This window comes from Scyliorhinus canicula, chromosome 16 (genome assembly GCF_902713615.1).
Source record: "Scyliorhinus canicula chromosome 16, sScyCan1.1, whole genome shotgun sequence".
Classification (NCBI taxonomy): Eukaryota; Metazoa; Chordata; class Chondrichthyes; order Carcharhiniformes; family Scyliorhinidae; genus Scyliorhinus; species Scyliorhinus canicula.
This window is the reverse complement of record NC_052161.1, coordinates 5,919,889-5,932,151: the sequence shown is the minus strand read 5'-3', so window position 1 is coordinate 5,932,151 and position 12,263 is coordinate 5,919,889. Positions and strand designations below refer to the sequence as shown.

Here is a 12,263-nt window from a genome sequence, read left to right as displayed (position 1 = left end):
CTTCTCCTGGGCAATTAGGGAGGGGCAACAAACGTGAGAGGAGACTCCCTACCCTGCAGGGATAGTCCATCCCTTGCTCTCTGTACTGGCAAACTGGGTCCCCTGTGAGCAGTCTGCAGCTTCAGCAGAAAGTACACACATCTAGAAAACAAAACGATTCAATAGTTGAGAGCCATTTTTTCTTCTGTGCGGTTTAACTGAAAGTGAGTGGTGGATTATACATTTGGGTCGAGCTTTTCACGAGTAAATTGGGTACAGTCCTTCCTGAAGGTCGATGTGTCCTCGTTACGTGCATTTTGTCTGCTTTCAGTTTGCTGGGAGGTGCTGCAGACCATTGGAGAGAGAGATACAGAGATAGAGGGACAGAGACAGAGAGAGGGATAGAGAGAGAGCAATTGGAGAAAGCAGGACAGACAAATAGACAGAAAGGGAGATAGAGATACAGACAGAGAGAGATACAGAGAGAGAGATACAGAGGGAGATACAGAGATAGAGATACAGAGGGAGGTGACAGAGAGAGATACAGAGGGAGGTGACAGAGATACAGAGGGAGGTGAGAGCAGGGAGGAGAGGATTAGGAGCAGGGAGCCAGGGACTGTCTGGGTGATGGCTGCTCACAGGTTGGTGTTGATCCGGCACGGTGAGAGTACCTGGAACCAGGAGAACCGTTTCTGTGGCTGGTTCGATGCTGACCTGTCTGACACAGGGTTGCAGGAGGCAGCCAGAGGAGCCCAGGCTCTGGCTGAGGCTGGTTACCAGTTTGATATCTGCTTCACCTCGGTGCTGAAGCGGGCCATCCGCACCCTGTGGGCGGTGCTGGAAGGGGTGGACCAGATGTGGGTGCCGGTGGTGCGTTCCTGGCGCCTGAATGAGAGACATTACGGCGGCCTGACCGGCCTGAACAAGGCGGAGACAGCGGCCAAGCACGGAGAGCAGCAGGTCAAGGTCTGGAGAAGATCCTTCGATGTTCCCCCGCCTCCCATGGACCCGGAACATGACTTCTACACCACCATCAGCAAGGTCAAAGCTACCCTTCAATCCTTTCTCAATGTGTTCCAAACTTATTCAGAAATACAAAAACATCAATAATGTGGGGAACCTTCTCCCCAACTCTCAATATTACAGATTTCCCACTCCCCCCCCACTTTTCCTTACCCCCCTCCACTTTTCCTTCCCCCCCCCCCACTTTTCCTCCCCCCCCACTTTTCCTCTTCCCCTCCACTTTTCCTCTCCCCTCCACTTTTCCTCCCCCCCCCCACTTTTCCTCCCTCCCACTTTTCCTCCCCCCCACTTTTCCTCTCCCCCCCCCACTTTTCCTTCCCCCCCTCCACTTTTCCTCTCCCCCTCCACTTTTCCTTACCCCCTCCACTTTTCCTCTCCCCTCCACTTTTCCTCTCCCCCCCCACTTTTCCTCTCCCCCCCCCACTTTTCCTCTCCCCCCTCCACTTTTCCTCTCCCCCCTCCACTTTTCCTCTCCCCCCTCCACTTTTCCTCTCCCCCCTCCACTTTTCTTCCTCCCCCCACTTTTCCTCCCCCCCCCACTTTTCCTCCCCCCCCCCACTTTTCCTCCCCACCCCCCCCCCCCACTTTTCCTCCCCACGACAAACCATTCCTCAAATATGGTCGTGAACAATCCCCATCGTGCCCCAAAGCCCTCCTCTGAACCCCTCAATTCAAACTTAATCTTCACCAACCGGATGAAGTCTGACAGGTTGTCCCAGCCTCCCCCCCCCCCCCCCCCCCCCCCCCGCTGCATTGTCTACCGCCATTCCAGTAACATCCTCGCTGGGCAACCGGGGAGGTGAAGGCAACGACATCGGCCTTCTGCACCCTATATCAGCTCCGGCGTTTCCGATACCCCCCCAAAATCACCACCATGGGGTCCAGCCCGACCTGCGCTCCCACAATCTTTGCTGGCGTCCCGAACACTTCCCCCCGGCATCTCTCCGCCTTCTCACAGCCGCAAAACATGTGTGCTTTTCTTTTTATTCGTTCGTGGGACGTGTGCATCGCAGGCTGTGCCAGCATTTATTGCCCATCCCTATTTGCCCTTGAGGGGGGCAGTTAAGAGCCAACCACAGTGCTGTGGGTCTGGAGTCACATGAAATGAAAAATGAAAATCGCTTATTGTCACAAGTCGGCTTCAAATGAAGTGACTGTGAAAAGCCCCTAGTCGCCACATTCCGGCGCCTGTTCGGGGAGGCTGGTACGGGAGGCTGGTACATGTAGGCTAGACCGGGTAAGGACGGCAGATTTCCTTCCCTAACGGACATTGGTGAACCAGATGGGTTTTTACAACAATCGACAATGGCTTCATGGTCATCATTAGACTTTTAATTCCAGATTTTTACTGAATTCAAATTTCACCATCTGCAGTGGCGGGATTTGAACCTGGGTCCCCAGAGCATTACTCAGAGTTTCTGGTTTACTAGTCCAGTGACAACACCACTCCGCCACTGCCTCCCTTCATCCTCGCCCACACTTCTCGCATTCATCTGCCACTCCCTGGAGAAACCCACGTATCTTCGCTGGAGTCAAGTATACCCTGCGTAGCATCTTAAATTGTATCAAACTCATCCTCGCACACGAGGAGGTCGAATTCACCCTGCGCATCGCCTCACTCCGCACTCCCCAATCTATCTCCCCCTCCCCCCCTCAACGCCTCTTATTTCTACTTGATCTTCACCACTTGCACTCCCCCAGCCACCAGTATATGTCTCCAAATATAAATCCACTCGCCCCCGGGGCCAAGTACGGATGCACCCATGTCACCAGGACTTCCCAGGACCTCGAACAGGTACCACAATTCCACCCAGTCAAATCCCTTTTCCACCTCCATAGACATCACTACCTCCTGTGTCCGCCCTCTCGACGGGGTCATAGATTCAGAGAATTTACAGTGCAGAATGAGGCCATTCGGCCCATTGAGTCTGTACCAGCTCTTACAAAGAGACCCCTTCTGAGGCCCACGTATCTACCCTATCTCCGTAACCCCCACTTAACATTTTTTGGACACAAAGGACAATTTATCATGGCCAATCCACCTAACCCGCACATCTTTGGACTGTGGGAGGAAACCGGAGCACCCGGAGGAAACCCACGCACACACGGGGAGGACGTGCAGACTCCACACAGACAGTGACCCAGCCGGGAATCGAACCTGGGACCCTGGAGCTGTGAAGCAACTGTGCTAACCACTATGCTACTGTGCTTCCTGGTCATGATCACATTCCGTAATCATCTTATATTACACGCCCTTGGCCCCTGCCTCAGGCACCTGTGTGCTCTATCCACCCCTGGGGCCTTGTCCAGCACCCACTCTGCACAGCAGCCCCGCCAGAATCTTCGAGACGTATCTCAACGCACTTGGGCCTTCCACTCCTCCAGGCAGAAGGTTCTGCCTTCTAGTCCTGTTCTCCTGCTCTTCCACCTTTGCTCTTAACGATTTACAAAGGTCCCCCAGGAGCCCCACCTCCACCTCCAACGACATCACCCGATCGCTGTGGACCAACATCACCCTCTCCATCTCTCGGATCTGCGACCCCTGTGCCCCCAAACAACTCTCGACTCTCTCCATCGAGCCTTTCTAGGGTGCTACCGCTCCTTCGATTGCCTTTGACCGGACCCTCGTGCATTTCCTTTTGTAAACACCATCAGCTGCTCCATCTGGGGTTTCCCAACCTGCGATGACCCCCCCCCCCCCCCCCCCCCCCCTCTTTCCAATGGCTTCCGCGCCACAGTCTCCTCCAGTTCCTTGGCCAGGTCTTTAATCTCCTTCTGCCGGGTCTGATACCCAGCAGACACGGCACTCCCGGGGGGGGGGGGGGGGGGTGACATCTCCTTCACACCTTCAGCTACACTTTCCCGTCACAATTCTCCCGTTTTCGGGTAAAAAGAGCTCAAATTCCTGCCTTCGAGCCGGAGCTGCCCAGGGTGCAACCACTCACTCTATGGCCGCGACTGCAAGTCCCCATTACACATTCAGTTTAACACACATGGGGATATTCTGTACCCTGGTATGTTACTGAATTAGTCACCCAGGGCTCAGCATCAGTAACCTGGAAATCCCACCCTGAGGACATTTCAATCCAATAAATCTGGAACCAAAATAGTTTGCCCCAGTGACGGCGATGATTGCATTGCAAGGTAATAGTTTGCCCCAGTGACGGCGATGATTGCATTGCAAGGTAATAGGTTTTATTTTATCCATCTGGTTCACTAAAGGCCCTCGGGGAGGGAAATCTGCCGCCCTGACCCGGTCTGGCCTTCTCCACACCCACAGCAATGGATGAGTAAGCCAGGTCAATTCTACCAAACTGCCTGAATGTAACCCACACAGACGGTGTAAACAGGCAGCTCGCAGCCACCTCCTCCTCAATGGCCATCGGGGATGGGTCTTTGGGTTTTACAGCACAAATAAACAGGCCATTCGGCCCACTGTGTCTGCACCAGCCATATGTGCTAATCCCATTTTCCAGCACTTATCCATAGCTTTGTACACTGTGGCGTTTCCCTCTCTCTCTCTCTCTCTCTCTCTCTCGCTCTCTCCACCCCCCCCCCCTTCTCTGTCTCTGTCTCTCTATTTCTCTCTGTCTTTCTCTCTCTCTCCCTCCGTCTCTCTTCCTCTATCTTTCTCCCTCTATCTCTCTTCCTCTGTGTCTCTCTCTTCCTTGCTCTCTCTCATCTGTCACCCCTGTCTCTGTCACCCCCTGTCTCTGTCACCCCCTGTCTCTGTCACCCCCTGTCTCTGTCACCCCCTGTCTCTGTCCCTCTCTCTCTCTGTCTCTATCCGTCCCTCTGTCCTCTCTGTGTCTGTCTCTCTGTTTCTGTCTCTCTACCTTTGTCTCTCTCTCTGTTTCTCTCTCTCTCTGTTTCTCTGTCACTCTCTGTTTATCTCTCTCTGGCTCTCTCCCTCTGTGTCTCAGTGAGATTCAATCTCTCTCTATCCGCGACCTCCATTCAGAGTAACCAGTGATCTATTTCGAACAGGCTCAGTGAGGAGCAGATGTGCCTCAGACACCCACTCCAGGGGTTTGAGCACAGAGCTCTGGCTGAGAAACAGTGGGGTACAGAGGGAGTGCTGCACTGTCAGAGCTGCTACCGTTCCAATGTGTCAGTAAACAGAATTCCGTCGGACTTTGATCAGAAAAGCCATTAAAATGAGGATGTCTCTGAAGGTGTGATTGTTCCCCTAGGATCGTCGCTATGCCGACCTATCTGAGGACGAGCTTCCGTCCTGCGAGAGTCTGAAGGATACAATCGCCCGAGCCCTGCCGTTCTGGGACGAGGAGATTGTGCCGCAGATTAAAGCTGGGAAACGGGTGCTGATTGCAGCCCACGGCAACAGCTTGAGAGGGATTGTCAAGCATCTGGAAGGTACCTGCCCCTGATCTAGTTTAAATGTTGAGTGATTTCTATTTCCTGCATTTACAGTTCGCAAACCTGGACATGGCCGTACCTGTGTTACATCGCCAGTTTGGCCCTGAACTGAGATTCCGAAATGCATATTGTCACCACCAGGGGCTGGTTTAGCTCACCGGGCTAAATCGCTGGCTTTTAAAGCAGACCAAGGCAGGCCAGCAGCACGGTTCGATTCCCGTACCAGCCTCCCCGGACAGGCGCCGGAATGTGGCGACTAGGGGCTTTTCACAGTAACTTCATTGAAGCCTGCTCGTGACAATAAGCGATTTTCATTTCATTTCATCACCTATTTCCACCTCCGTAACATCGCCCGCCTCTGCCCAGTCTCAGCTCGGCTCGGGATCGGCCACGATCTTATTGGATGGAAGAGCAGGGCTCGAGGGGCCGAGTGGCCTCCTCCTGTTCCCAGTTTGTAAGCTGCGCCGAAACCCAATGCCCATGTCTTGGTTGATGCAACGGGAACGGCAGTGTCACTGGGCTAGTATTCCAGAGGCCCAGGCTGGTGCTCTGGGGTCACGGGGTCGAATCCAGCTTTTAAAAAACCCGCTGCTTCATCCCGGGCCGGTATTCTGCCGGTCCCTGAGCTTGGACATGTGCGCTGTAAGCTGCAGCCTTTCCCGTTATAGAACATACAGTGCAGAAGGAGGCCATTCGGCCCTTCGAGTCTGCACTGACCCATTTAAGCCCTCACTTCCACCCTATCCCCGTAACCCAATAACCCCTCCTAACCTTTTTGGTCGCTAAGGGGCAATTTATCATGGCCAATCCACCTAACCTGCACATCTTTGGACTGTGGGAGGAAACAGGAGCACCCGGAGGAAACCCACGCACACACGGGGAGAACGTGTAGACTCCGCACAGACACTGACCCAGCGGGGAATCGAACCTGGGACCGTGGCGCTGTGAAGCAACAGTGCTATCTACTGTGCTACCGTGCTGCCCATAAATGAAAGGATATGGTGTCGGAGGGCTGGCCTTGGTGAGATTATTACATAGACAATGAGGACTGGCCTTGGCGAGATAGGACAATGTCCTCAAAGCTATTCAATGTAATTTCTTTAATTTACTGAAAGTCTGATCAGATTATCCATCGTTCTGCCAGGTCTTTTAGAGTCAGTTTTAATTATTTAGCATTGAGTTGCACACAGGTGGTGGTTGACAGTCAGTGAAAAAAGCTTTATTGGGTTAAATTTCACTGGTATTAATGAAGCTGGTTACTGCTCTGAAATAGCACAAACGGAGGCCATTCGACCCGTCATGTCCATACTGGCCCTCTGTAATAGCAACTCACCTCTTTCCACTTCCCTGCCCTTTGCCCATAGTCCTGAACATCTCTTTAGATAATTCTCCAATTCTCTTCGAATACCTCGATCAGTTTGGCCTCCTCCACGCTCACAGACAGTGCTGATCCTAACCAATCACTGCCGCCGAAAAAAATGGGTCCTCGTGTCGTCATTGCTTCTTTTGTCAATCATGGTAAATCAGTGCTGTCTTGTTCCTGAATGTTCCAACAATGGGATCACTTTCCTCCACACTGCTCTCCAAAAGACCTCTCACCATTTTAAGCAGAATGTATCTTTTTCAACGGGAGGAATCTTCCCAAAATTTGTCAGTGTCGGTTTCAGCGAGTTTTCACTCCCTATGTTCCGGCACTGTGTGCACAGAGAATCCGGGGGTGTGGTTTGTTCCATCACCCTGGCGGGGTGGGACCTGACGGAGCTGGCAACGCCACCAGCTTCACCAAGATCTGGGCGCCATCTTCAAAGGCTGCCCTGATCTGATCAAAAAATAATCTCCCTCCCATGGTCAGGGAGGATAGCCCCACAAGCAGCACCCCCCCCCCCCCCCCCCCCGGCCAAGGCGTTGGCGCACTCCCCCTCCCCCCACCCCCCCCCCCACCCCCGCCACCCTTGCCAATGGGGCTCCCCAGAGGGCCAGCCCCTGGCAGTACCAGGTTGGTAGTGCCAGGGCAGTGCCAGGGTGCCATGTCTCTCACAACTCGGGTTTACACTTACCTGGTCATCACGACTAGTTTTCATTCTTGAAAACCAGCAGTAATTCGCGGCCTGGGTGGGAAGATACTTTGAGGGTGGAACTAGAGGCGTCAGTCTGTCTAATGATATTGTAATGAATGTTAACGTAACCAGGCCGGGTCACTCTTCTGGGCCCTGGGGAGTTTCTCCCCGGACAAGCCCACACCCAGAATTACTTTCCTCACTGGGGGACTGAACTCTCTGACCAGACCGGCTCCTCAGAGATCAAGCCACCAATTTGAAAGAGTGCCCTGATCTTGAAGAGGACATGTGGGTCCCCTATATCCCACCCACGGGCAATGTCGCCTCTCACACGCACACGTGGGCACTACCCCCCCCCCCCCCCCCCCCCCCTCCTCCCCAATGTGTTGACATCCTGCTACAGGGTGACTGAGGGTCCCCGCTTTTCAGGCCTTCCCACGCCCTCTTTCAGGCCCCCCCCAAAGACCTCCACCCTTCACCCCGCCAACCTCCCCGAGGTCCCTTCATATCCGCCCTGCAGCCACCACCCCACCCTTCATACCCTAACTCCAGCCTCCTTTCATGGGCATGGCTTCCCAGGTCCAGGTCCTTGGCAGTGCCACGCTGGCAGTGCTGTCAGCTTTGCAGTGCCACCTGGGCACTGTGGTCATGCCAGGGTGCCCATGCTCCGAGGAGAACCAAGGGGCCACCCCACCCCACCCTGACCACGCAGGGACCTCAGGTGGCCTGGGTGATCCCGGTGTTCCATTCTAACTGGTCTACCTTTGTGTGGACCAGTACTGAACGGCGCCCGGCTGGGGACTTCCTGCGGAGGCCTTTAGTTACCGGGAGCTCGGTAGAACCTGGGTGAGCGCGCCTAAGTGGGTTTAAAACTGCCGTAGGTGCGCGAGGCTTGGTCACGCTCATTGTGGGCGAGATCCTGAACGGCGATGCCCTGCGAGGTCTGGATAGATCTCGCGAGGCCTACTGGCTCCTGGGAAGCCCGCGGGAGGCATCCCCCGACATTGACCAGCCGTGTCACGCTCCCGTTCAGGCGCGACGCAGCCGGTCGATCCGCCCTCTGTTTTTCAGACGAGACCTTCAACCTGAGGCCCCATCTGCCCCCCCAGGTGAATGTAAAAGACCCCGTGTCACCATTTTGAAGACGGGCAGGGGGAGTTTCCCCTGGTGTCCTGAATAATATTTATCCCTTAACTCACATCACCAGAATCAGATTATCGAGTGATCATCACACTTCTTTTTGGTGGGAGCTTGCTGTGCATCAATTAGCTGCTACTTTAGAAAGCACTTCATTGGCTGGAGTCAGCCAATCATGAAAGACACCATCATTAAAGTCACAATTCAGAAGAGCCACACCTTTACGGGAGGTTGCTCCCGTCGCTTTGTCCCATTTCTCTGGGTTCTAACGTTAGGGGAGAGGGAATTTCTGGCTTGTATGCGGTTGGTCTCCAGGCTCTATCGCCAGCACACTAAAACAGAGAGATGGATATTGCCTCTCTAGCTCGGCCTGTTCAATCCATGAATCCCAGGCTTTGGGTTTGGGCCTGGAAGTTGATTGGGCCATGATTTCACTTTGTGACAATTTCAGTTAGAATCTGAATTTGTTAAACGCTGTTGCAGTTCACTCAATTGATCGCTACAACTATTTTTTTTAAAAGAAAGTTTTAATGTTCCACCAGTTCGATGGTAACTCAGGTTTTGGTGAGTGTGTGTGTGTGTGGGGAGAAGTGTTACCGTTTGCCATCAGACCAGACACGGCGTCTGTAGAGAGAGAAATAGAATTAACATTTCAGGTCGATGACCTTTCACCTGAACTGTCTGATCAGCATTTTCAGTTCTTATTTTGCATTTCCAGAGTCTGCCGTATTTTGCGTTGGTGCTGTGGTTGCCAAGTACGCTGATGTGCTTAATTGGGCCACGGGTCTCGCTTGGACTTGCCAGGAAGAATTCCACATTCAGTTGTTAATTCATAGAGTTGGCAATGGGTTGGGACATAGAGAAAAAGAATTTCAACGGCTAACGGAATACTGACCGTTATCTCCTGGGGGTGTTGACGGTTGGAATGCAAAGGGGAGAAAATTGTGCTCCTGTTGTATAAAGCTCTGATTAGAATACATCTGGAAAAACAGCCTTCGGCTCTGAGCACTGCCCCCCCCCCCCCCCCCCCCCCCCCCCCCCCCGGTGTTGGCCTTGGGGAGTGTAGCGTAGAGTCACCAGAGTTATACAGAGGCTAAGAGGGTTACTCTGAGAGGACAGGTTGCCATATTCTCTTCATTACTGGAGATTAAGGGGTGATTGAAGCGAGGTGTTTGAGATGATTAATTAAAGCTAGATAGAGGCAAACTATTCCCAGAACAAGAGGACAGAGCGGAAAATAAGAACCAGAACCTTCCGGGGGTGATGGTCAGGAAACATTTCTTCACACAAAACGCAGTGAAAATCTGGAACTCCCTCATCATTTGATTCTGGGGGTCAAATGAGAATTTCAAAACTTAGTTTGATGGATTTTGGTTGGGCAAAGTATAAAGTGTTACAGAACCATGGCCTTGCATAGAGTCATGGTGAGACCACACCTGGGGTTTGTGTGTAGGTTTGGCTTCCTCATCTAGGATATGTTTGCCATGGAGGGATCACCAGACTAATCCCTGGGGATTGTTTTATGAGAGAGATTGACGAGGCTGGGTCTGCATTCTCTCGAGTTTCAAAGAGTGAGAGGTGATCTCATTGGAACTTATAAAATTCTTACTGGGTGTGACAGGGTAGGTGCAGACGTTTCCTCTGGCTGGTGAGACTAGAACCAGGGGACATAATCTCAGGTTAAGGGGTAGACCTTTTCAGATTGAGATGAGGCGGAATCTCTTCACTCGAGAGGGTGGTGAATCTTTGAATTCTCTACCCCAGAGGAGCTGTGGATACTCAATCATTGGGCACGTTTAAGACAGAAATCGGTAAATTTCTGGACACTAATGACACCAAGGAATGTGGAGATAGTGCGGGAAAATGGCGTTGAGGTCGATGATCATGCGGGATCTGTTTCAATTGTGGAGCAGGCTTGATGGGCTGAATAGAACAATGGAACATTACAGCGTAGTACAGGCCCTTCGGCCCTCGATGTTGCGCCGACCTGTCAAACCAATCTAAAGCCCATCTACACTATTCCCTTATCATCCATGTGTTTATCCAATGACCATTTGAATGCCCTTAATGTTGGTGAGTCCACTACTGGTCCAATCCTGCTCCTATTTCCTATATTTCTGTGGCTGATAAATGGAGTCATGTTCTAATTGAATAGTCGTAGAGAGGCAAGGGACCTCCTCCAATTCTTTTGTCCCTAATGATTTGGTCTGTTCTTTGATTGGTAGGCATGTCTGAGGAAGCCATCATGGAACTGAACCTCCCGACAGGAATCCCCATCATGTACGAGCTGGACAAGAACCTAAAGCCGGTGAAGCCCATGCAGTTCCTGGGAGACGAGGAGACGGTCAAGGCAGCAATGGCTGCTGTGGCAGCTCAGGGCAAAGCCAAGAAATGAAGGACCGCACAGAGAGAGGGCAGACGCAGTTATGCAGATCAGAAGAATTCCACGATATAGCTTCTTAAAAGAAAAAATATATATATATTTATGTGTCTGGGGAATCATGGCTGCATACAGCTCTGCGTTATCATTAGTCAAGAATTGTATTTCCTGTCGCACACTGTGCTTATTGAGCATGCTCAGTGGGTCCTCCCTGCTACCCTGTTTTCACCCCCCCCCCTCCACAAAAATCTGGGTCCCCCTCTTCTCTTTCCCATAGTGACATGTGTTGGATTTGGCCACTAAGAGCCTTGTTCGCATGGTGAGTGTGAGCAGTAAAATGCTGAGTATACCACTCCTCCGTGCATCTGATTTAATTGGTGTTGGACCCCTTCCCCTTGTAACAGCTCAGGTTGAACCAGAAAACGCAGTTCGGCCATCGGTTTCCTTCATTAACTCTCGGGTCACTTCAAACTAAATCAAGGGGCAACCCGGAAATGGCACATTGTCTGTACAGCTTTACCTGCGATGAGACAGACCGTAAAATCAACACAGACCAGACATTAAACTCTAAGAATTACGGTAAGGCAGAATTGCTTGGTTCAGCATTGGGCGATGTACCTTCATTGGCAATGAGAGCTGTGTTCAATTTAGGATTCAACTTTTATAGACAGGCCAGAGTTAAGCTTTGGGGTGTAAGAGTTCTGAGTAATGGCATTGATCGCCTGACAAGATTATTCATCAAGGCCTCTTAGCCTCTTCACTTCTCCTTGGGGATAGAATAATCACCAGTGAATCCAGTCGGGAGTTCAGGAGAATCCCCTTTGCCCAGAGAGGGATGAGAATATGGAACCTTCGACCGCAGGGAGTGGTTGAGTTAACAATACTGATATGTTTGAGGGAAAGCTTGGTAGGCACAAGAAGCGGAAAGGAAAATAGGGATAATGGACGGGATTCTCTGCTCATGGCGGACCCGTTTCGAGCAAGAATGGAAAATGTGGCGATGGAGGCAAAACTCCATTCACTCTCCACGGCACCGGAATATCCCAGCCGGAATGAGGATGAAGATCCTGGCCATAGTGATGGGCTGAGATGAAGAGGGGCAAGAGAAAGCTCACCTGGAACGTAAACACCAGCACGGACCATTTGGGCCGAATGGCCTGTTTCTGTGCTGTAAGTTTTATGTAGGAACATAGGGAAGGCAGTGGTCAGTCAGCTCGTATTCCAGAGACCCAGGGTAATCCTCTTCAACCTGGATTCAAATTCCACCACAACAAATGGGGCAATTTAGATTGAATAAAAATCTGGAATTA

General features: G+C 52.0%; 1 protein-coding gene across 1 annotated transcript; it reads left to right on the top strand.

The window, feature by feature from the left end:
- The first annotated feature begins 498 nt into the window (after positions 1-498).
- On the top strand, positions 499-11,305 carry pgam1b (phosphoglycerate mutase 1b). The gene is made up of 3 exons (XM_038822316.1): positions 499-1,020; positions 5,196-5,376; positions 10,799-11,305. Exons 1-3 carry the CDS (start codon positions 607-609, stop codon positions 10,966-10,968), a joined length of 765 nt encoding a protein of 254 aa, XP_038678244.1. The 5' UTR covers positions 499-606; the 3' UTR covers positions 10,969-11,305.
- Positions 11,306-12,263: the final 958 nt, after the last annotated feature.

Bases quoted from the DNA above. Each gene is read 5' to 3' on its own strand.
- pgam1b (XM_038822316.1), top strand. From the start codon at position 607: ATGGCTGCTCACAGGTTGGTGTTGATCCGGCACGGTGAGAGTACCTGG. The intron at 1,021-5,195 runs GTCAAAGCTACC...TTGTTCCCCTAG, and splicing joins TCTACACCACCATCAGCAAG to GATCGTCGCTATGCCGACCT. The intron at 5,377-10,798 runs GTACCTGCCCCT...TTTGATTGGTAG, and splicing joins GATTGTCAAGCATCTGGAAG to GCATGTCTGAGGAAGCCATC.